At 45.4% G+C, this 22,533-nt stretch overlaps 2 protein-coding genes across 8 annotated transcripts; both read left to right on the top strand.

The window, feature by feature from the left end:
• The first annotated feature begins 3,358 nt into the window (after positions 1 to 3,358).
• LOC140591812 (uncharacterized) lies at positions 3,359 to 6,251 on the top strand. Of its 4 annotated transcripts, none has more exons than XM_072713255.1 (5): positions 3,359 to 3,458; positions 4,677 to 4,946; positions 5,046 to 5,684; positions 5,783 to 5,821; positions 5,944 to 6,251. In XM_072713255.1, exons 2-5 carry the CDS (start codon positions 4,701 to 4,703, stop codon positions 6,232 to 6,234), a joined length of 1,215 nt encoding a protein of 404 aa, XP_072569356.1. In that variant the 5' UTR covers positions 3,359 to 3,458; positions 4,677 to 4,700; the 3' UTR covers positions 6,235 to 6,251. The 4 variants fall into 4 exon arrangements, with proteins under 4 accessions (XP_072569356.1, XP_072569358.1, XP_072569357.1 ...); XM_072713257.1 differs by having other exon boundaries at positions 3,436 to 4,946; positions 5,046 to 5,403; positions 5,539 to 5,684; XM_072713256.1 differs by having other exon boundaries at positions 3,436 to 4,946; positions 5,944 to 6,048; positions 6,130 to 6,251.
• Positions 6,252 to 19,249: 12,998 nt separating this feature from the next.
• LOC140591811 (uncharacterized) lies at positions 19,250 to 22,144 on the top strand. 4 transcript variants are annotated; one of them, XM_072713250.1, is made up of 5 exons: positions 19,250 to 19,349; positions 20,568 to 20,837; positions 20,937 to 21,575; positions 21,676 to 21,714; positions 21,837 to 22,144. In XM_072713250.1, the coding sequence occupies exons 2-5, from the start codon at positions 20,592 to 20,594 to the stop codon at positions 22,125 to 22,127; spliced, it is 1,215 nt and encodes a 404-aa protein (XP_072569351.1). In that variant the 5' UTR covers positions 19,250 to 19,349; positions 20,568 to 20,591; the 3' UTR covers positions 22,128 to 22,144. The 4 variants fall into 4 exon arrangements, with proteins under 4 accessions (XP_072569351.1, XP_072569353.1, XP_072569352.1 ...); XM_072713252.1 differs by having other exon boundaries at positions 19,327 to 20,837; positions 20,937 to 21,294; positions 21,430 to 21,575; XM_072713251.1 differs by having other exon boundaries at positions 19,327 to 20,837; positions 21,837 to 21,941; positions 22,023 to 22,144.
• Positions 22,145 to 22,533: the final 389 nt, after the last annotated feature.

Genomic DNA, 22,533 nt, shown 5'->3' with positions numbered 1-22,533 from the left:
TCATGAGCCCACGCCTTAGAGAACTTGTCTGGTGTAATTTCAAATGTCTAGTTTAAGGGAGCTAAAGGCCTCATAAAGGACTTGGGGGGTCCGTCACGGCTGAAGCCTACGAGCCAGGGGTCTGAAATTTGGCATGCGTCAACTAGATCTATGTATGAGGGAGTTTGCAAAATTTCATGAGCCCACGCCTTAGAGAACTTGTCTGGTGTAATTTCAAATGTCTAATTTAAGGGAGCTAATGGCCTCATAATGATTTGGGGGGTCCGTCACGGCTGAAGCCTACGAGCCAGGGGTCTGAAATTTGGCATGCGTCAACTAGATGTATGTATGAGGGAGTATGCAAAATTTCATGAGCCCACGCCTTAGAGAACTTGTCTGGTGTAATTTTAAATGTCTAATGTAAGGGAGCTAATGGCCTCATAATGATTTGGGGGGTCCGTCACGGCTGAAGCCTACGAGCCAGGGGTCTGAAATTTGGCATGCGTCAACTAGATGTATGTATGAGGGAGTATGCAAAATTTCATGAGCCCACGCCTTAGAGAACTTGTCTGGTGTAATTTTAAATGTCTAATGTAAGGCAGCTAATGGCCTCATAATGATTTGGGTGGTCCGTCACGGCTGAAGCCTACGAGCCAGGGGTCTGAAATTTGGCATGCGTCAACTAGATGTATGTATGAGGGAGTATGCAAAATTTCATGAGCCCACGCCTTAGAGAACTTGTCTGGTGTAATTTTAAATGTCTAATGTAAGGCAGCTAATGGCCTCATAATGATTTGGGGGGTCCGTCACGGCTGAAGCCTACGAGCCAGGGGTCTGAAATTTGGCATGCGTCAACTAGATGTATGTATGAGGGAGTATGCAAAATTTCATGAGCCCACGCCTTAGAGAACTTGTCTGGTGTAATTTTAAATGTCTAATGTAAGGGAGCTAATGGCCTCATAATGATTTGGGGGGTCCGTCACGGCTGAAGCCTACGAGCCAGGGGTCTGAAATTTGGCATACGTCAACTAGATGTATGTATGAGGGAGTATGCAAAATTTCATGAGCCCACGCCTTAGAGAACTTGTCTGGTGTAATTTTAAATGTCTAATGTAAGGGAGCTAAAGGCCTCATAAATTAATTGGGTGGTCCGTCACGGCTGAAGCCTACGAGCCAGGGGTCTGAAATTTGGCATGCGTCAACTAGATGTATGTATGAGGGAGTATGCAAAATTTCATGAGCCCACGCCTTAGAGAACTTGTCTGGTGTAATTTTAAATGTCTAATGTAAGGGAGCTAATGGCCTCATAATGATTTGGGGGGTCCGTCACGGCTGAAGCCTACGAGCCAGGGGTCTGAAATTTGGCATGCGTCAACTAGATGTATGTATGAGGGAGTATGCAAAATTTCATGAGCCCACACCTTAGAGAACTTGTCTGGTGTAATTTTAAATGTCTAATGTAAGGGAGCTAATGGCCTCATAATGATTTGGGGGGTCCGTCACGGCTGAAGCCTACGAGCCAGGGGTCTGAAATTTGGCATGCGTCAACTAGATGTATGTATGAGGGAGTATGCCAAGTTTCATGCTTGTCAGTCATTCCAGTTAAAAGTTATGAGCATTTGACAAGGCCGAGCTCCTTTTTCCCCATATCAGAGTCCCAGCAACACATGTGTTGCTGCATCTCTGGTTCTCAACTTTAATTCTCAGTTTAATTTCTGAGGCACCGTCGGCTCCAGAGACTTGGAATTTGGTACACGCGTCTCCCAGGCAGTGCCGGTTCAGAATCTGCAAGTGCCCGGTCTCCAAGTCGCTGCGTTCTCCAAGTGGCCTCCTGGTGGCGCTAGAACGACGGGGTTAAGTGGCAAAGTCCCAGTCCCTTTCCCGCACTGATGCCTAAGGGTTATATTACCCTTAGAATCAGGGTTAGAATCAGGGGGTGGTTAAGTTTGAGAACCTATGGTTAAATTACTCTTAGGGTTAGGACTAGTCCGCCATGAACCAACAGGCTAAAGTAAGTAACACCAATGTATTGTGTTGGATGTGTACACAGGTGTGGTGTCTTTGAAATACATGATTGGTCACGACCTGGAAATACCTTTTATAACGTTTACTGGTGAAATCCATACACGCATGCATTGATAATGTAAGAGTGCCATCTACTGGACATCTACTGTATCACATCCAGTTCAGGTCCAGTCCTTCGCCAGCAAAGGACCTCCTCCTGACCCCATAGTCATACAAGAGCTCATCATCAACTGCAATGTCCTCCACCTAAGGATATGAATAACTTATAAGAATAATATGTTTATATATATATATATTTATATTATAACTATAACATGTTATAGTTATAACTCATAATACGTATTGTTCTAAATAACTCTTGTCTAGCATATGCGTAGTGACAAATGAGAAGCGTATGTTCATTTCGCATTGAATCGTGACTGCATGGCTACGTATTCCTGTATGTAGCAGATGTGTTTTATTATTTACTAGTGTATTGCTTAAATGTTACGTATATGTTAGTTATTATAAATTATAATATTGTTCTACCGAATTTTTGTCTAGCACACGTTGTGTCTGCTGAAAACCGCATGGTTTGTTATGAATAGGCTGCAAAGTACACTATACAGGCAGGATGTAAAAAAAAAAAAAAAGATCACTATACAACCGCAGATTTCCGCGATAGAAAATGACATATATATTACATATGTTCCACAGAAAAATCCGCGATACAGCGGGCCCCCTCGAGCTTCATGAAGACATTACGGAGGTCAAACATTTATATGACGGGGGTTAGGGTACACAAAATCATTTAGCGTATAACTGTACGGAGGAGCGACCTAAAAGGATAATTTGAAATGCATACCAAAGTGGACATATATGGGTCTCAGACTTTTCCCCACGTATCTATGCAAAATCACCGAAAATTGCAATTTAGGGCATTGCGTCAGCATTTTCTTTCACTGGGTGGGGAGGGGGGGGGGGGGGGTGTTTGGTGGGGGTAGTGAGTAGCGCGCGAACTTTAATTAGAATTTGAAATTTGAAATTATTTCAAGTATAACACTTACTACAGATTTGCCTAGTCTGGATATTATCGGTCCACATACTTAGACATCATGTAGTTTAAACATTTATATTACGGTCAAAGACAATACCACATAATGAATTAGCGTATAACTCGACGTAGGAGCGACTTAAAAGGATAATTGGAAATGCATGTGAAAGAGGACATTCTGCCCTTCGTGGCCATATATAGGGGTTTCTGGGACTTCTCTCGAGGTATCCATTGAAAGTCACCCAAAATTGTATTTCAGGGCTTTGCGCCAGCATTTTCTTTCACGGGGGGTGGCGCGCGGGCGGGGGCGTGCCTATAAGTGAGCAGCAAGCTAACTTTCCTCATTAGTGTTTATTCGGGACGGGGCAGAGAAGCAGCCGAATTGGTACATCTTCAATTTGAAGTTTTCCCCCAGCACTTCGTAAGTACTTTACGCTTTTTAGACAATGCATTACTTAAGATTTCAAAGTAACTGTTTTACAAAGCATATCGCAGTTTAATTCCATGTTTAGATAAACTTAGTCTGCCGCTTTGATACGAACGCTGCTGTTACAATGTATATGGCTGTTTTGCGTTTGTCTAAACGGGGAATTAATTAATCTGCCGCTTTGATACGAACGCTGCTGTTACAATGTATATGTCTGTTTTGCGTTTGTCTAGACATATAATTAATCTGCCGCTTCTGAAATGCATACGGCTGTCTAATTGGTCTTTGTAAGCTGACGCAACACTCGCCGTGGCCGCAGTTTGTTGGGGGTAGAATCGCCATTTCGGGTGTGTGCTACTCAAGAGCCACCATTTGCCGCGTGGCGTTGCTCGGATACACGTAATCTGCCGCTTTGATACGAACGCTGCTGTTACAATGTATATGGCTGTTTTGCGTTTGTCTAAACGGGGAATTAATTAATCTGCCGCTTTGATACGAACGCTGCTGTTACAATGTATATGGCTGTTTTGCGTTTGTCTAAACGGGGAATTAATTAATCTGCCGCTTTGATACGAACGCTGCTGTTACAATGTATATGGCTGTTTTGCGTTTGTCTAAACGGGGAATTAATTAATCTGCCGCTTTGATACGAACGCTGCTGTTACAATGTATATGTCTGTTTTGCGTTTGTCTAGACATATAATTAATCTGCCGCTTCTGAAATGCATACGGCTGTCTAATTGGTCTTTGTAAGCTGACGCAACACTCGCCGTGGCCGCAGTTTGTTGGGGGTAGAATCGCCATTTCGGGTGTGTGCTACTCAAGAGCCACCATTTGCCGCGTGGCGTTGCTCGGATAAACGTAATCTGCCGGTTTGAAACGAGCGCTGCTGTTACAATGTATATCGCTGTTTAATTGCATGTTTAGACAAACTTAAATCAACAGTCGATTGTGCATATGTGGCTTTGAAGTTAATGCTTGGTTGCCTACCGGTTACGTCAACCTCTTCCTATACGTGCGTGACCACAAGGTGCGCCAGTTCTTCCACCAATGGGTTTATGCTCCCATTTAACCTATAATTGAAATTAAATGGTTGAATAATTAAGTACTTGGTACCACTAGATGGGTAGAGCAATGGACTCTGAACCATATGTAATCAAATGTGCCTCTTTCTAGATGGTTAATAATTTTGAAATTTCTTCTTCATTTCAGGTACTGTTTTTGTGTTTTTCCATCATGCCCCGCAAGCCCCAGGCCTGCCCGCTTTGCCGGGCTGTCTACAAGAACGTTTCGGTCCACCTCCGTGCCGTGCACAAGGTGGACAGCAACGCGGAGAGGAGGCTGCTGAACTCCTTGTCGTCGGGCAGATTTGCCGGGCCGATAGATTGCCCCGTGCCCCTCTGCCCGGCGACAAACCTCAGCCGAATTGACCGCCACCTGAAGCTGCGGCACTCGCTGGACGGCGACGAGCTGAAGCGGCTGGTATTGCATCCCATTCCATTTAATTGTATCTGTATAGGAAATCTATGCTGCAGTTCATCTTAAAGAATCTCACACGATTACCTCCTGCCCAAAACCCAGATTGCGATCGCCAAGAAGGCGGCGGCACGAAGGTCGTTGCACGACTTGAGAGGCGCACGCAAGCAGAGGGAGGATGAGATGGCACGGCTGAAACGGCGGCTCCGACGCCTGGAGAAGGAGGTGGCCAAGCTGAAAAGGCAAAGCTCCTCTGTGCCTCAGGGGTCGGGATCCTGGTCACGTTCGCAGCATTCTGGCGGTCGGCAGTCTCGGAGCGAGGAGGGCGACATGCCATCCCTCAGCTGCAGACGGCGACGATCAGCTCCTGTGCTCGTCACCACCTCCTCCTCCTCAGATGAGGTGGTCACCACAGCGGTCCAGCTCTCCGGGGAAGGCCCCAGTGGCGCCACATGTAGTCAGGGTGAGTCCAGCCGGGTGCAGTTGCTACCCCTAATATGTTCCACAGAAGGTGGAAACGACCTGTGGTGGAAGACACGTCAATCACTTCAGCAAGGGAACAGCTATGGTGAGGCTAAAACAACATATCTTCCAACAGGTGGCACTGCCCAGGTGGAGGGAGACCTGGGGGCACATGGCACGCAGCCATCGTGTAAGGTGGTGGTTGTCCTCCAGCAGCTGGAGCAGGAGGAGGAGGAGGAGGAGCAGCAGCAGCAGCAGCAGCTGGAGGAGTCGGAGTTTGAAGTAAGTTTAACCGGTTAATTTTGGTAATTGAAGCATTAATAACGTGTGTGTGTGTGTGTGTGTGTGTACATGTCAAACTGAACACATCTCTTTGACAGGTCCCAAGTCCTCTGCCAAAAGCAGTGCCGTTTGCTCGGGTAATGCCAAGGCGTCTTTTTTTTTTTTATTTTATTTTTTTTAACTTTTCAAACATGTTTTGGGTAATTTCTCTGTGATAATGTGCAGTGATCAAAGTAATGTCATTTCTTTAAAATCACAGAAGGCACTCGTCCGACGCAAGATAACGTATCCTGAGACCCTGAAGGATATGCTTCGGCAGCAATTCAGGGACCATTGGCAGGAACGGCCAATAAGAACAGACACGGTTAGTATGCTGTTTGGTATCATATCAGTTACTGCCACCGATGTATCACGCATGACTGAAATGGAATACTGTCTCTTTCAGATCAACAGAGTCTTGTCCCGGTCTCCCACCCTCCTCCAGCACTGCAAAGACCTCCGACTGACGATTGATAACGTCCGAGGCTTATTGAAGCAAATGCAACAGTAAGCCACCTTCACTGAACATTTAAAACATTTAAGATGGTGGTTGTTACTAATACTTTACTGTTGTGCTTGCTGTTGCTCATATGCTTTTTTTTTTTTTTTTTTTCTCTCTGCTTGTCTACATTTCAGATCATCAGTCCCTACATATGGAGGAAGGATGCCTCTCTGAAAGGCCATCTTTCTTCCCTGTTTTATATCTCCTCTATTAAGTATTTATATTTCTATTTATTTTATTTATATTTTTGTCACAGCTGTTTTATTTGTTGCTTTGCACTTAAGCTTTGAAGTTTACATAGGAACAGGCAAATAAAAGGCCTTTGTTTAATTAATGTCTCAGTTTTCCCTTGTCATGTCCTCCACAAGTCACTGTGCATGGGGTTATGGTAGGCATACTTTTTAACTGATGGGTTCATTAAACACTCGTATGGTTGGGGAAGGGGGGTCTTAGGGTTCGGGAAGGGGGTAAGGGGTTTTAGCGTAATGGCTGTCCCTTACTGCGAATGCCTTGGTCAGCACCACCTCTAGCCTGACCCTACGAGCCAGGGGTCTGAAATTTGGCATGCGTCAACTAGATCTATGTATGAGGGAGTTTGCAAAATTTCATGAGCCCACGCCTTAGAGAACTTGTCTGGTGTAATTTTAAATGTCTAGTTTAAGGGAGCTAAAGGCCTCATAAAGGACTTGGGGGGTCCGTCACGGCTGAAGCCTACGAGCCAGGGGTCTGAAATTTGGCATGCGTCAACTAGATGTATGTATGAGGGAGTTTGCAAAATTTCATGAGCCCACGCCTTAGAGAACTTGTCTGGTGTAATTTTAAATGTCTAATTTAAGGGAGCTAAAGGCCTCATAAAGGACTAGGGGGGTCCGTCACGGCTGAAGCCTACGAGCCAGGGGTCTGAAATTTGGCATGCGTCAACTAGATGTATGTATGAGGGAGTTTGCAAAATTTCATGAGCCCACGCCTTAGAGAACTTGTCTGGTGTAATTTCAAATGTCTAATTTAAGGGAGCTAAAGGCCTCATAAAGGACTTGGGGGGTCCGTCACGGCTGAAGCCTACGAGCCAGGGGTCTGAAATTTGGCATGCGTCAACTAGATCTATGTATGAGGGAGTATTCCAAGTTTCATGCTTGTCAGTCATTCCAGTTAAAAGTTATGAGCATTTGACAAGGCCGAGCTCCTTTTTCCCCATATCAGAGTCCCAGCAACACATGTGTTGCTGCATCTCTGGTTCTCAACTTTAATTCTCAGTTTAATTTCTGAGGCACCGTCGGCTCCAGAGACTTGGAATTTGGTACACGCGTCTCCCAGGCAGTGCCGGTTCAGAATCTGCAAGTGCCCGGTCTCCAAGTCGCTGCGTTCTCCAAGTGGCCTCCGGGTGGCGCTCGAGCGTCGGGGCTAAGTGCGTCCCAGTCCCTTTCCCGCACTCCTGCCTAAGCTGTTTGTTGGTTACGCTAAGCCTAGCCAGATTTGCTAGGTCTAATTGATGTATTTGATAGTTATGCAAAGGCTGCCCAGATTTGCTAATGTCAAGTTATGGATTTGATAGTTACGCAAGGCCTAGCCAGATTTGCTAGGTCTAATTGATGTATTTGATAGTTATGCAAAGGCTGCCCAGATTTGCTAATGTCAAGTTATGGATTTGATAGTTACGCAAGGCCTAGCCAGATTTGCTAGGTCTAATTGATGTATTTGATAGTTATGCAAAGGCTGCCCAGATTTGCTAATGTCAAGTTATGGATTTGATAGTTACGCAAGGCCTAGCCAGATTTGCTAGGTCTAATTGATGTATTTGATAGTTATGCAAAGGCTGCCCAGATTTGCTAATGTCAAGTTATGGATTTGATAGTTACGCAAGGCCTAGCCAGATTTGCTAGGTCTAATTGATGTATTTGATAGTTATGCAAAGGCTGCCCAGATTTGCTAATGTCAAGTTATGGATTTGATAGTTACGCAAGGCCTAGCCAGATTTGCTAGGTCTAATTGATGTATTTGATAGTTATGCAAAGGCTGCCCAGATTTGCTAATGTCAAGTTATGGATTTGATAGTTACGCAAGGCCTAGCCAGATTTGCTAGGTCTAATTGATGTATTTGATAGTTATGCAAAGGCTGCCCAGATTTGCTAATGTCAAGTTATGGATTTGATAGTTACGCAAGGCCTAGCCAGATTTGCTAGGTCTAATTGATGTATTTGATAGTTATGCAAAGGCTGCCCAGATTTGCTAATGTCAAGTTATGGATTTGATAGTTACGCAAGGCCTAGCCAGATTTGCTAGGTCTAATTGATGTATTTGATAGTTATGCAAAGGCTGCCCAGATTTGCTAATGTCAAGTTATGGATTTGATAGTTACGCAAGGCCTAGCCAGATTTGCTAGGTCTAATTGATGTATTTGATAGTTATGCAAAGGCTGCCCAGATTTGCTAATGTCAAGTTATGGATTTGATAGTTACGCAAGGCCTAGCCAGATTTGCTAGGTCTAATTGATGTATTTGATAGTTATGCAAAGGCTGCCCAGATTTGCTAATGTCAAGTTATGGATTTGATAGTTACGCAAGGCCTAGCCAGATTTGCTAGGTCTAATTGATGTATTTGATAGTTATGCAAAGGCTGCCCAGATTTGCTAATGTCAAGTTATGGATTTGATAGTTACGCAAGGCCTAGCCAGATTTGCTAGGTCTATTTGATGTATTTGATAGTTATGCAAAGGCTGCCCAGATTTGCTAATGTCAAGTTATGGATTTGATAGTTACGCAAGGCCTAGCCTGATTTGCTAGGTCCAATTACTGATTTCAGGGTTTGGGTTAGAGTATGTGGTCAGGGCAGAGGGTCTAATGGTTAGGGAAGAGGGTCTTATGGTTAGGGAAGGTGGTTTCAGCGTTAGGGAAGGGGGTTTTAGGGTTAGGGAAGGGGGTTTTAGGGTTAGGGAAGGGGGTTTTAGGGTTAGGGAAGGGGGTTTTATGGTTAGGGAAGGGGGTTTCAGCGTTAGGGAAGGGGGTTTTAGGGTTAGGGAAGGGGGTTTCAGCGTTAGGGAAGGGGGTTTTAGGGTTAGGGAAGGGGGTTTCAGTGTTAGGGAAGGGGGTATTATGACTAGGGAAGAGGTAAGGGTTTTTTATGGTTAGGGCTGGGGGTAAGGGGTTTAAGCGTAATGGCTGTCCCTTACTGCGAATGCCTTGCTCAGCACCACCTCCAGCCTGACCCTACGAGCCAGGGGTCTGAAATTTGGCATGCGTCAACTAGATGTATGTATGAGGGAGTTTGCAAAATTTCATGAGCCCACGCCTTAGAGAACTTGTCTGGTGTAATTTCAAATGTCTAATTTAAGGGAGCTAAAGGCCTCATAAAGGACTTGGGGGGTCCGTCACGGCTGAAGCCTACGAGCCAGGGGTCTGAAATTTGGCATGCGTCAACTAGATCTATGTATGAGGGAGTTTGCAAAATTTCATGAGCCCACGCCTTAGAGAACTTGTCTTGTGTAATTTTAAATGTCTAAGGGAGCTAAAGGCCTCATAAAGGACTTGGGGGGTCCATCACGGCTGAAGCCTACGAGCCAGGGGTCTGAAATTTGGCATGCGTCAACTAGATCTATGTATGAGGGAGTTTGCAAAATTTCATGAGCCCACGCCTTAGAGAACTTGTCTTGTGTAATTTTAAATGTCTAAGGGAGCTAAAGGCCTCATAAAGGACTTGGGGGGTCCGTCACGGCTGAAGCCTACGAGCCAGGGGTCTGAAATTTGGCATGCGTCAACTAGATCTATGTTTGAGGGAGTTTGCAAAATTTCATGAGCCCACGCCTTAGAGAACTTGTCTTGTGTAATTTTAAATGTCTAAGGGAGCTAAAGGCCTCATAAAGGACTTGGGGGGTCCGTCACGGCTGAAGCCTACGAGCCAGGGGTCTGAAATTTGGCATGCGTCAACTAGATCTATGTATGAGGGAGTTTGCAAAATTTCATGAGCCCACGCCTTAGAGAACTTGTCTGGTGTAATTTCAAATGTCTAATTTAAGGGAGCTAAAGGCCTCATAAAGGACTTGGGGGGTCCGTCACGGCTGAAGCCTACGAGCCAGGGGTCTGAAATTTGGCATGCGTCAACTAGATCTATGTATGAGGGAGTTTGCAAAATTTCATGAGCCCACGCCTTAGAGAACTTGTCTGGTGTAATTTTAAATGTCTAGTTTAAGGGAGCTAAAGGCCTCATAAAGGACTTGGGGGTCCGTCACGGCTGAAGCCTACGAGCCAGGGGTCTGAAATTTGGCATGCGTCAACTAGATCTATGTATGAGGGAGTTTGCAAAATTTCATGAGCCCACGCCTTAGAGAACTTGTCTGGTGTAATTTCAAATGTCTAATTTAAGGGAGCTAAAGGCCTCATAAAGGACTTGGGGGGTCCGTCACGGCTGAAGCCTACGAGCCAGGGGTCTGAAATTTGGCATGCGTCAACTAGATCTATGTATGAGGGAGTTTGCAAAATTTCATGAGCCCACGCCTTAGAGAACTTGTCTTGTGTAATTTTAAATGTCTAAGGGAGCTAAAGGCCTCATAAAGGACTTGGGGGGTCCGTCACGGCTGAAGCCTACGAGCCAGGGGTCTGAAATTTGGCATGCGTCAACTAGATCTATGTATGAGGGAGTTTGCAAAATTTCATGAGCCCACGCCTTAGAGAACTTGTCTGGTGTAATTTTAAATGTCTAATTTAAGGGAGCTAAAGGCCTCATAAAGGACTTGGGGGGTCCGTCACGGCTGAAGCCTACGAGCCAGGGGTCTGAAATTTGGCATGCGTCAACTAGATCTATGTATGAGGGAGTTTGCAAAATTTCATGAGCCCACGCCTTAGAGAACTTGTCTGGTGTAATTTCAAATGTCTAGTTTAAGGGAGCTAAAGGCCTCATAAAGGACTTGGGGGGTCCGTCACGGCTGAAGCCTACGAGCCAGGGGTCTGAAATTTGGCATGCGTCAACTAGATGTATGTATGAGGGAGTTTGCAAAATTTCATGAGCCCACGCCTTAGAGAACTTGTCTGGTGTAATTTCAAATGTCTAGTTTAAGGGAGCTAAAGGCCTCATAAAGGACTTGGGGGGTCCGTCACGGCTGAAGCCTACGAGCCAGGGGTCTGAAATTTGGCATGCGTCAACTAGATCTATGTATGAGGGAGTTTGCAAAATTTCATGAGCCCACGCCTTAGAGAACTTGTCTGGTGTAATTTCAAATGTCTAATTTAAGGGAGCTAATGGCCTCATAATGATTTGGGGGGTCCGTCACGGCTGAAGCCTACGAGCCAGGGGTCTGAAATTTGGCATGCGTCAACTAGATGTATGTATGAGGGAGTATGCAAAATTTCATGAGCCCACGCCTTAGAGAACTTGTCTGGTGTAATTTTAAATGTCTAATGTAAGGGAGCTAATGGCCTCATAATGATTTGGGGGGTCCGTCACGGCTGAAGCCTACGAGCCAGGGGTCTGAAATTTGGCATGCGTCAACTAGATGTATGTATGAGGGAGTATGCAAAATTTCATGAGCCCACGCCTTAGAGAACTTGTCTGGTGTAATTTTAAATGTCTAATGTAAGGCAGCTAATGGCCTCATAATGATTTGGGTGGTCCGTCACGGCTGAAGCCTACGAGCCAGGGGTCTGAAATTTGGCATGCGTCAACTAGATGTATGTATGAGGGAGTATGCAAAATTTCATGAGCCCACGCCTTAGAGAACTTGTCTGGTGTAATTTTAAATGTCTAATGTAAGGCAGCTAATGGCCTCATAATGATTTGGGGGGTCCGTCACGGCTGAAGCCTACGAGCCAGGGGTCTGAAATTTGGCATGCGTCAACTAGATGTATGTATGAGGGAGTATGCAAAATTTCATGAGCCCACGCCTTAGAGAACTTGTCTGGTGTAATTTTAAATGTCTAATGTAAGGGAGCTAATGGCCTCATAATGATTTGGGGGGTCCGTCACGGCTGAAGCCTACGAGCCAGGGGTCTGAAATTTGGCATGCGTCAACTAGATGTATGTATGAGGGAGTATGCAAAATTTCATGAGCCCACGCCTTAGAGAACTTGTCTGGTGTAATTTTAAATGTCTAATGTAAGGGAGCTAAAGGCCTCATAAATTAATTGGGTGGTCCGTCACGGCTGAAGCCTACGAGCCAGGGGTCTGAAATTTGGCATGCGTCAACTAGATGTATGTATGAGGGAGTATGCAAAATTTCATGAGCCCACGCCTTAGAGAACTTGTCTGGTGTAATTTTAAATGTCTAATGTAAGGGAGCTAATGGCCTCATAATGATTTGGGGGGTCCGTCACGGCTGAAGCCTACGAGCCAGGGGTCTGAAATTTGGCATGCGTCAACTAGATGTATGTATGAGGGAGTATGCAAAATTTCATGAGCCCACACCTTAGAGAACTTGTCTGGTGTAATTTTAAATGTCTAATGTAAGGGAGCTAATGGCCTCATAATGATTTGGGGGGTCCGTCACGGCTGAAGCCTACGAGCCAGGGGTCTGAAATTTGGCATGCGTCAACTAGATGTATGTATGAGGGAGTTTGCAAAATTTCATGAGCCCACGCCTTAGAGAACTTGTCTGGTGTAATTTCAAATGTCTAGTTTAAGGGAGCTAAAGGCCTCATAAAGGACTTGGGGGGTCCGTCACGGCTGAAGCCTACGAGCCAGGGGTCTGAAATTTGGCATGCGTCAGCTAGATCTATGTATGAGGGAGTTTGCAAAATTTCATGAGCCCACGCCTTAGAGAACTTGTCTGGTGTAATTTTAAATGTCTAGTTTAAGGGAGCTAAAGGCCTCATAAAGGACTTGGGGGGTCCGTCACGGCTGAAGCCTACGAGCCAGGGGTCTGAAATTTGGCATGCGTCAACTAGATCTACGTATGAGGGAGTTTGCAAAATTTCATGAGCCCACGCCTTAGAGAACTTGTCTGGTGTAATTTTAAATGTCTAGTTTAAGGGAGCTAAAGGCCTCATAAAGGACTTGGGGGGTCCGTCACGGCTGAAGCCTACGAGCCAGGGGTCTGAAATTTGGCATGCGTCAACTAGATGTATGTATGAGGGAGTTTGCAAAATTTCATGAGCCCACGCCTTAGAGAACTTGTCTTGTGTAATTTTAAATGTCTAAGGGAGCTAAAGGCCTCATAAAGGACTTGGGGGGTCCGTCACGGCTGAAGCCTACGAGCCAGGGGTCTGAAATTTGGCATGCGTCAACTAGATCTATGTATGAGGGAGTTTGCAAAATTTCATGAGCCCACGCCTTAGAGAACTTGTCTGGTGTAATTTCAAATGTCTAATTTAAGGGAGCTAAAGGCCTCATAAAGGACTTGGGGGGTCCGTCACGGCTGAAGCCTACGAGCCAGGGGTCTGAAATTTGGCATGCGTCAGCTAGATCTATGTATGAGGGAGTTTGCAAAATTTCATGAGCCCACGCCTTAGAGAACTTGTCTGGTGTAATTTTAAATGTCTAGTTTAAGGGAGCTAAAGGCCTCATAAAGGACTTGGGGGGTCCGTCACGGCTGAAGCCTACGAGCCAGGGGTCTGAAATTTGGCATGCGTCAACTAGATCTATGTATGAGGGAGTTTGCAAAATTTCATGAGCCCACGCCTTAGAGAACTTGTCTGGTGTAATTTCAAATGTCTAGTTTAAGGGAGCTAAAGGCCTCATAAAGGACTTGGGGGGTCCGTCACGGCTGAAGCCTACGAGCCAGGGGTCTGAAATTTGGCATGCGTCAACTAGATGTATGTATGAGGGAGTTTGCAAAATTTCATGAGCCCACGCCTTAGAGAACTTGTCTGGTGTAATTTTAAATGTCTAATTTAAGGGAGCTAAAGGCCTCATAAAGGACTAGGGGGGTCCGTCACGGCTGAAGCCTACGAGCCAGGGGTCTGAAATTTGGCATGCGTCAACTAGATCTATGTATGAGGGAGTTTGCAAAATTTCATGAGCCCACGCCTTAGAGAACTTGTCTGGTGTAATTTCAAATGTCTAGTTTAAGGGAGCTAAAGGCCTCATAAAGGACTTGGGGGGTCCGTCACGGCTGAAGCCTACGAGCCAGGGGTCTGAAATTTGGCATGCGTCAACTAGATGTATGTATGAGGGAGTTTGCAAAATTTCATGAGCCCACGCCTTAGAGAACTTGTCTGGTGTAATTTTAAATGTCTAATTTAAGGGAGCTAAAGGCCTCATAAAGGACTAGGGGGGTCCGTCACGGCTGAAGCCTACGAGCCAGGGGTCTGAAATTTGGCATGCGTCAACTAGATGTATGTATGAGGGAGTTTGCAAAATTTCATGAGCCCACGCCTTAGAGAACTTGTCTGGTGTAATTTCAAATGTCTAGTTTAAGGGAGCTAAAGGCCTCATAAAGGACTTGGGGGGTCCGTCACGGCTGAAGCCTACGAGCCAGGGGTCTGAAATTTGGCATGCGTCAGCTAGATCTATGTATGAGGGAGTTTGCAAAATTTCATGAGCCCACGCCTTAGAGAACTTGTCTGGTGTAATTTTAAATGTCTAGTTTAAGGGAGCTAAAGGCCTCATAAAGGACTTGGGGGGTCCGTCACGGCTGAAGCCTACGAGCCAGGGGTCTGAAATTTGGCATGCGTCAACTAGATCTATGTATGAGGGAGTTTGCAAAATTTCATGAGCCCACGCCTTAGAGAACTTGTCTGGTGTAATTTTAAATGTCTAGTTTAAGGGAGCTAAAGGCCTCATAAAGGACTTGGGGGGTCCGTCACGGCTGAAGCCTACGAGCCAGGGGTCTGAAATTTGGCATGCGTCAACTAGATGTATGTATGAGGGAGTTTGCAAAATTTCATGAGCCCACGCCTTAGAGAACTTGTCTTGTGTAATTTTAAATGTCTAAGGGAGCTAAAGGCCTCATAAAGGACTTGGGGGGTCCGTCACGGCTGAAGCCTACGAGCCAGGGGTCTGAAATTTGGCATGCGTCAACTAGATCTATGTATGAGGGAGTTTGCAAAATTTCATGAGCCCACGCCTTAGAGAACTTGTCTTGTGTAATTTTAAATGTCTAAGGGAGCTAAAGGCCTCATAAAGGACTTGGGGGGTCCGTCACGGCTGAAGCCTACGAGCCAGGGGTCTGAAATTTGGCATGCGTCAACTAGATGTATGTATGAGGGAGTTTGCAAAATTTCATGAGCCCACGCCTTAGAGAACTTGTCTGGTGTAATTTTAAATGTCTAATTTAAGGGAGCTAAAGGCCTCATAAAGGACTAGGGGGGTCCGTCACGGCTGAAGCCTACGAGCCAGGGGTCTGAAATTTGGCATGCGTCAACTAGATCTATGTATGAGGGAGTTTGCAAAATTTCATGAGCCCACGCCTTAGAGAACTTGTCTGGTGTAATTTCAAATGTCTAGTTTAAGGGAGCTAAAGGCCTCATAAAGGACTTGGGGGGTCCGTCACGGCTGAAGCCTACGAGCCAGGGGTCTGAAATTTGGCATGCGTCAACTAGATGTATGTATGAGGGAGTTTGCAAAATTTCATGAGCCCACGCCTTAGAGAACTTGTCTGGTGTAATTTTAAATGTCTAATTTAAGGGAGCTAAAGGCCTCATAAAGGACTAGGGGGGTCCGTCACGGCTGAAGCCTACGAGCCAGGGGTCTGAAATTTGGCATGCGTCAACTAGATGTATGTATGAGGGAGTTTGCAAAATTTCATGAGCCCACGCCTTAGAGAACTTGTCTGGTGTAATTTCAAATGTCTAGTTTAAGGGAGCTAAAGGCCTCATAAAGGACTTGGGGGGTCCGTCACGGCTGAAGCCTACGAGCCAGGGGTCTGAAATTTGGCATGCGTCAACTAGATCTATGTATGAGGGAGTTTGCAAAATTTCATGAGCCCACGCCTTAGAGAACTTGTCTGGTGTAATTTCAAATGTCTAATTTAAGGGAGCTAATGGCCTCATAATGATTTGGGGGGTCCGTCACGGCTGAAGCCTACGAGCCAGGGGTCTGAAATTTGGCATGCGTCAACTAGATGTATGTATGAGGGAGTATGCAAAATTTCATGAGCCCACGCCTTAGAGAACTTGTCTGGTGTCATTTTAAATGTCTAATGTAAGGGAGCTAATGGCCTCATAATGATTTGGGGGGTCCGTCACGGCTGAAGCCTACGAGCCAGGGGTCTGAAATTTGGCATGCGTCAACTAGATGTATGTATGAGGGAGTATGCAAAATTTCATGAGCCCACGCCTTAGAGAACTTGTCTGGTGTAATTTTAAATGTCTAATGTAAGGCAGCTAATGGCCTCATAATGATTTGGGTGGTCCGTCACGGCTGAAGCCTACGAGCCAGGGGTCTGAAATTTGGCATGCGTCAACTAGATGTATGTATGAGGGAGTATGCAAAATTTCATGAGCCCACGCCTTAGAGAACTTGTCTGGTGTAATTTTAAATGTCTAATGTAAGGCAGCTAATGGCCTCATAATGATTTGGGGGGTCCGTCACGGCTGAAGCCTACGAGCCAGGGGTCTGAAATTTGGCATGCGTCAACTAGATGTATGTATGAGGGAGTATGCAAAATTTCATGAGCCCACGCCTTAGAGAACTTGTCTGGTGTAATTTTAAATGTCTAATGTAAGGGAGCTAATGGCCTCATAATGATTTGGGGGGTCCGTCACGGCTGAAGCCTACGAGCCAGGGGTCTGAAATTTGGCATGCGTCAACTAGATGTATGTATGAGGGAGTATGCAAAATTTCATGAGCCCACGCCTTAGAGAACTTGTCTGGTGTAATTTTAAATGTCTAATGTAAGGGAGCTAAAGGCCTCATAAATTAATTGGGTGGTCCGTCACGGCTGAAGCCTACGAGCCAGGGGTCTGAAATTTGGCATGCGTCAACTAGATGTATGTATGAGGGAGTATGCAAAATTTCATGAGCCCACGCCTTAGAGAACTTGTCTGGTGTAATTTTAAATGTCTAATGTAAGGGAGCTAATGGCCTCATAATGATTTGGGGGGTCCGTCACGGCTGAAGCCTACGAGCCAGGGGTCTGAAATTTGGCATGCGTCAACTAGATGTATGTATGAGGGAGTATGCAAAATTTCATGAGCCCACACCTTAGAGAACTTGTCTGGTGTAATTTTAAATGTCTAATGTAAGGGAGCTAATGGCCTCATAATGATTTGGGGGGTCCGTCACGGCTGAAGCCTACGAGCCAGGGGTCTGAAATTTGGCATGCGTCAACTAGATGTATGTATGAGGGAGTATGCCAAGTTTCATGCTTGTCAGTCATTCCAGTTAAAAGTTATGAGCATTTGACAAGGCCGAGCTCCTTTTTCCCCATATCAGAGTCCCAGCAACACATGTGTTGCTGCATCTCTGGTTCTCAACTTTAATTCTCAGTTTAATTTCTGAGGCACCGTCGGCTCCAGAGACTTGGAATTTGGTACACGCGTCTCCCAGGCAGTGCCGGTTCAGAATCTGCAAGTGCCCGGTCTCCAAGTCGCTGCGTTCTCCAAGTGGCCTCCTGGTGGCGCTAGAACGACGGGGTTAAGTGGCAAAGTCCCAGTCCCTTTCCCGCACTGATGCCTAAGGGTTATATTACCCTTAGAATCAGGGTTAGAATCAGGGGGTGGTTAAGTTTGAGAACCTATGGTTAAATTACTCTTAGGGTTAGGACTAGTCCGCCATGAACCAACAGGCTAAAGTAAGTAACACCAATGTATTGTGTTGGATGTGTACACAGGTGTGGTGTCTTTGAAATACATGATTGGTCACGACCTGGAAATACCTTTTATAACGTTTACTGGTGAAATCCATACACGCATGCATTGATAATGTAAGAGTGCCATCTACTGGACATCTACTGTATCACATCCAGTTCAGGTCCAGTCCTTCGCCAGCAAAGGACCTCCTCCTGACCCCATAGTCATACAAGAGCTCATCATCAACTGCAATGTCCTCCACCTAAGGATATGAATAACTTATAAGAATAATATGTTTATATATATATATATTTATATTATAACTATAACATGTTATAGTTATAACTCATAATACGTATTGTTCTAAATAACTCTTGTCTAGCATATGCGTAGTGACAAATGAGAAGCGTATGTTCATTTCGCATTGAATCGTGACTGCATGGCTACGTATTCCTGTATGTAGCAGATGTGTTTTATTATTTACTAGTGTATTGCTTAAATGTTACGTATATGTTAGTTATTATAAATTATAATATTGTTCTACCGAATTTTTGTCTAGCACACGTTGTGTCTGCTGAAAACCGCATGGTTTGTTATGAATAGGCTGCAAAGTACACTATACAGGCAGGATGTAAAAAAAAAAAAAAGATCACTATACAACCGCAGATTTCCGCGATAGAAAATGACATATATATTACATATGTTCCACAGAAAAATCCGCGATACAGCGGGCCCCCTCGAGCTTCATGAAGACATTACGGAGGTCAAACATTTATATGACGGGGGTTAGGGTACACAAAATCATTTAGCGTATAACTGTACGGAGGAGCGACCTAAAAGGATAATTTGAAATGCATACCAAAGTGGACATATATGGGTCTCAGACTTTTCCCCACGTATCTATGCAAAATCACCGAAAATTGCAATTTAGGGCATTGCGTCAGCATTTTCTTTCACTGGGTGGGGGGGGGGGGGGGGGGGGGTGTTTGGTGGGGGTAGTGAGTAGCGCGCGAACTTTAATTAGAATTTGAAATTTGAAATTATTTCAAGTATAACACTTACTACAGATTTGCCTAGTCTGGATATTATCGGTCCACATACTTAGACATCATGTAGTTTAAACATTTATATTACGGTCAAAGACAATACCACATAATGAATTAGCGTATAACTCGACGTAGGAGCGACTTAAAAGGATAATTGGAAATGCATGTGAAAGAGGACATTCTGCCCTTCGTGGCCATATATAGGGGTTTCTGGGACTTCTCTCGAGGTATCCATTGAAAGTCACCCAAAATTGTATTTCAGGGCTTTGCGCCAGCATTTTCTTTCACGGGGGGTGGCGCGCGGGCGGGGGCGTGCCTATAAGTGAGCAGCAAGCTAACTTTCCTCATTAGTGTTTATTCGGGACGGGGCAGAGAAGCAGCCGAATTGGTACATCTTCAATTTGAAGTTTTCCCCCAGCACTTCGTAAGTACTTTACGCTTTTTAGACAATGCATTACTTAAGATTTCAAAGTAACTGTTTTACAAAGCATATCGCAGTTTAATTCCATGTTTAGATAAACTTAGTCTGCCGCTTTGATACGAACGCTGCTGTTACAATGTATATGGCTGTTTTGCGTTTGTCTAAACGGGGAATTAATTAATCTGCCGCTTTGATACGAACGCTGCTGTTACAATGTATATGTCTGTTTTGCGTTTGTCTAGACATATAATTAATCTGCCGCTTCTGAAATGCATACGGCTGTCTAATTGGTCTTTGTAAGCTGACGCAACACTCGCCGTGGCCGCAGTTTGTTGGGGGTAGAATCGCCATTTCGGGTGTGTGCTACTCAAGAGCCACCATTTGCCGCGTGGCGTTGCTCGGATACACGTAATCTGCCGCTTTGATACGAACGCTGCTGTTACAATGTATATGGCTGTTTTGCGTTTGTCTAAACGGGGAATTAATTAATCTGCCGCTTTGATACGAACGCTGCTGTTACAATGTATATGGCTGTTTTGCGTTTGTCTAAACGGGGAATTAATTAATCTGCCGCTTTGATACGAACGCTGCTGTTACAATGTATATGGCTGTTTTGCGTTTGTCTAAACGGGGAATTAATTAATCTGCCGCTTTGATACGAACGCTGCTGTTACAATGTATATGTCTGTTTTGCGTTTGTCTAGACATATAATTAATCTGCCGCTTCTGAAATGCATACGGCTGTCTAATTGGTCTTTGTAAGCTGACGCAACACTCGCCGTGGCCGCAGTTTGTTGGGGGTAGAATCGCCATTTCGGGTGTGTGCTACTCAAGAGCCACCATTTGCCGCGTGGCGTTGCTCGGATAAACGTAATCTGCCGGTTTGAAACGAGCGCTGCTGTTACAATGTATATCGCTGTTTAATTGCATGTTTAGACAAACTTAAATCAACAGTCGATTGTGCATATGTGGCTTTGAAGTTAATGCTTGGTTGCCTACCGGTTACGTCAACCTCTTCCTATACGTGCGTGACCACAAGGTGCGCCAGTTCTTCCACCAATGGGTTTATGCTCCCATTTAACCTATAATTGAAATTAAATGGTTGAATAATTAAGTACTTGGTACCACTAGATGGGTAGAGCAATGGACTCTGAACCATATGTAATCAAATGTGCCTCTTTCTAGATGGTTAATAATTTTGAAATTTCTTCTTCATTTCAGGTACTGTTTTTGTGTTTTTCCATCATGCCCCGCAAGCCCCAGGCCTGCCCGCTTTGCCGGGCTGTCTACAAGAACGTTTCGGTCCACCTCCGTGCCGTGCACAAGGTGGACAGCAACGCGGAGAGGAGGCTGCTGAACTCCTTGTCGTCGGGCAGATTTGCCGGGCCGATAGATTGCCCCGTGCCCCTCTGCCCGGCGACAAACCTCAGCCGAATTGACCGCCACCTGAAGCTGCGGCACTCGCTGGACGGCGACGAGCTGAAGCGGCTGGTATTGCATCCCATTCCATTTAATTGTATCTGTATAGGAAATCTATGCTGCAGTTCATCTTAAAGAATCTCACACGATTACCTCCTGCCCAAAACCCAGATTGCGATCGCCAAGAAGGCGGCGGCACGAAGGTCGTTGCACGACTTGAGAGGCGCACGCAAGCAGAGGGAGGATGAGATGGCACGGCTGAAACGGCGGCTCCGACGCCTGGAGAAGGAGGTGGCCAAGCTGAAAAGGCAAAGCTCCTCTGTGCCTCAGGGGTCGGGATCCTGGTCACGTTCGCAGCATTCTGGCGGTCGGCAGTCTCGGAGCGAGGAGGGCGACATGCCATCCCTCAGCTGCAGACGGCGACGATCAGCTCCTGTGCTCGTCACCACCTCCTCCTCCTCAGATGAGGTGGTCACCACAGCGGTCCAGCTCTCCGGGGAAGGCCCCAGTGGCGCCACATGTAGTCAGGGTGAGTCCAGCCGGGTGCAGTTGCTACCCCTAATATGTTCCACAGAAGGTGGAAACGACCTGTGGTGGAAGACACGTCAATCACTTCAGCAAGGGAACAGCTATGGTGAGGCTAAAACAACATATCTTCCAACAGGTGGCACTGCCCAGGTGGAGGGAGACCTGGGGGCACATGGCACGCAGCCATCGTGTAAGGTGGTGGTTGTCCTCCAGCAGCTGGAGCAGGAGGAGGAGGAGGAGGAGCAGCAGCAGCAGCAGCAGCTGGAGGAGTCGGAGTTTGAAGTAAGTTTAACCGGTTAATTTTGGTAATTGAAGCATTAATAACGTGTGTGTGTGTGTGTGTGTGTGTGTACATGTCAAACTGAACACATCTCTTTGACAGGTCCCAAGTCCTCTGCCAAAAGCAGTGCCGTTTGCTCGGGTAATGCCAAGGCGTCTTTTTTTTTTTTATTTTATTTTTTTTAACTTTTCAAACATGTTTTGGGTAATTTCTCTGTGATAATGTGCAGTGATCAAAGTAATGTCATTTCTTTAAAATCACAGAAGGCACTCGTCCGACGCAAGATAACGTATCCTGAGACCCTGAAGGATATGCTTCGGCAGCAATTCAGGGACCATTGGCAGGAACGGCCAATAAGAACAGACACGGTTAGTATGCTGTTTGGTATCATATCAGTTACTGCCACCGATGTATCACGCATGACTGAAATGGAATACTGTCTCTTTCAGATCAACAGAGTCTTGTCCCGGTCTCCCACCCTCCTCCAGCACTGCAAAGACCTCCGACTGACGATTGATAACGTCCGAGGCTTATTGAAGCAAATGCAACAGTAAGCCACCTTCACTGAACATTTAAAACATTTAAGATGGTGGTTGTTACTAATACTTTACTGTTGTGCTTGCTGTTGCTCATATGCTTTTTTTTTTTTTTTTTTTCTCTCTGCTTGTCTACATTTCAGATCATCAGTCCCTACATATGGAGGAAGGATGCCTCTCTGAAAGGCCATCTTTCTTCCCTGTTTTATATCTCCTCTATTAAGTATTTATATTTCTATTTATTTTATTTATATTTTTGTCACAGCTGTTTTATTTGTTGCTTTGCACTTAAGCTTTGAAGTTTACATAGGAACAGGCAAATAAAAGGCCTTTGTTTAATTAATGTCTCAGTTTTCCCTTGTCATGTCCTCCACAAGTCACTGTGCATGGGGTTATGGTAGGCATACTTTTTAACTGATGGGTT

The sequence above is a fragment of the Paramormyrops kingsleyae genome, chromosome 6, assembly GCF_048594095.1.
Source record: "Paramormyrops kingsleyae isolate MSU_618 chromosome 6, PKINGS_0.4, whole genome shotgun sequence".
Classification (NCBI taxonomy): Eukaryota; Metazoa; Chordata; class Actinopteri; order Osteoglossiformes; family Mormyridae; genus Paramormyrops; species Paramormyrops kingsleyae.
Note: the sequence above shows the minus strand (reverse complement) of the source record. Positions and strands in the feature narration are given on the sequence as shown.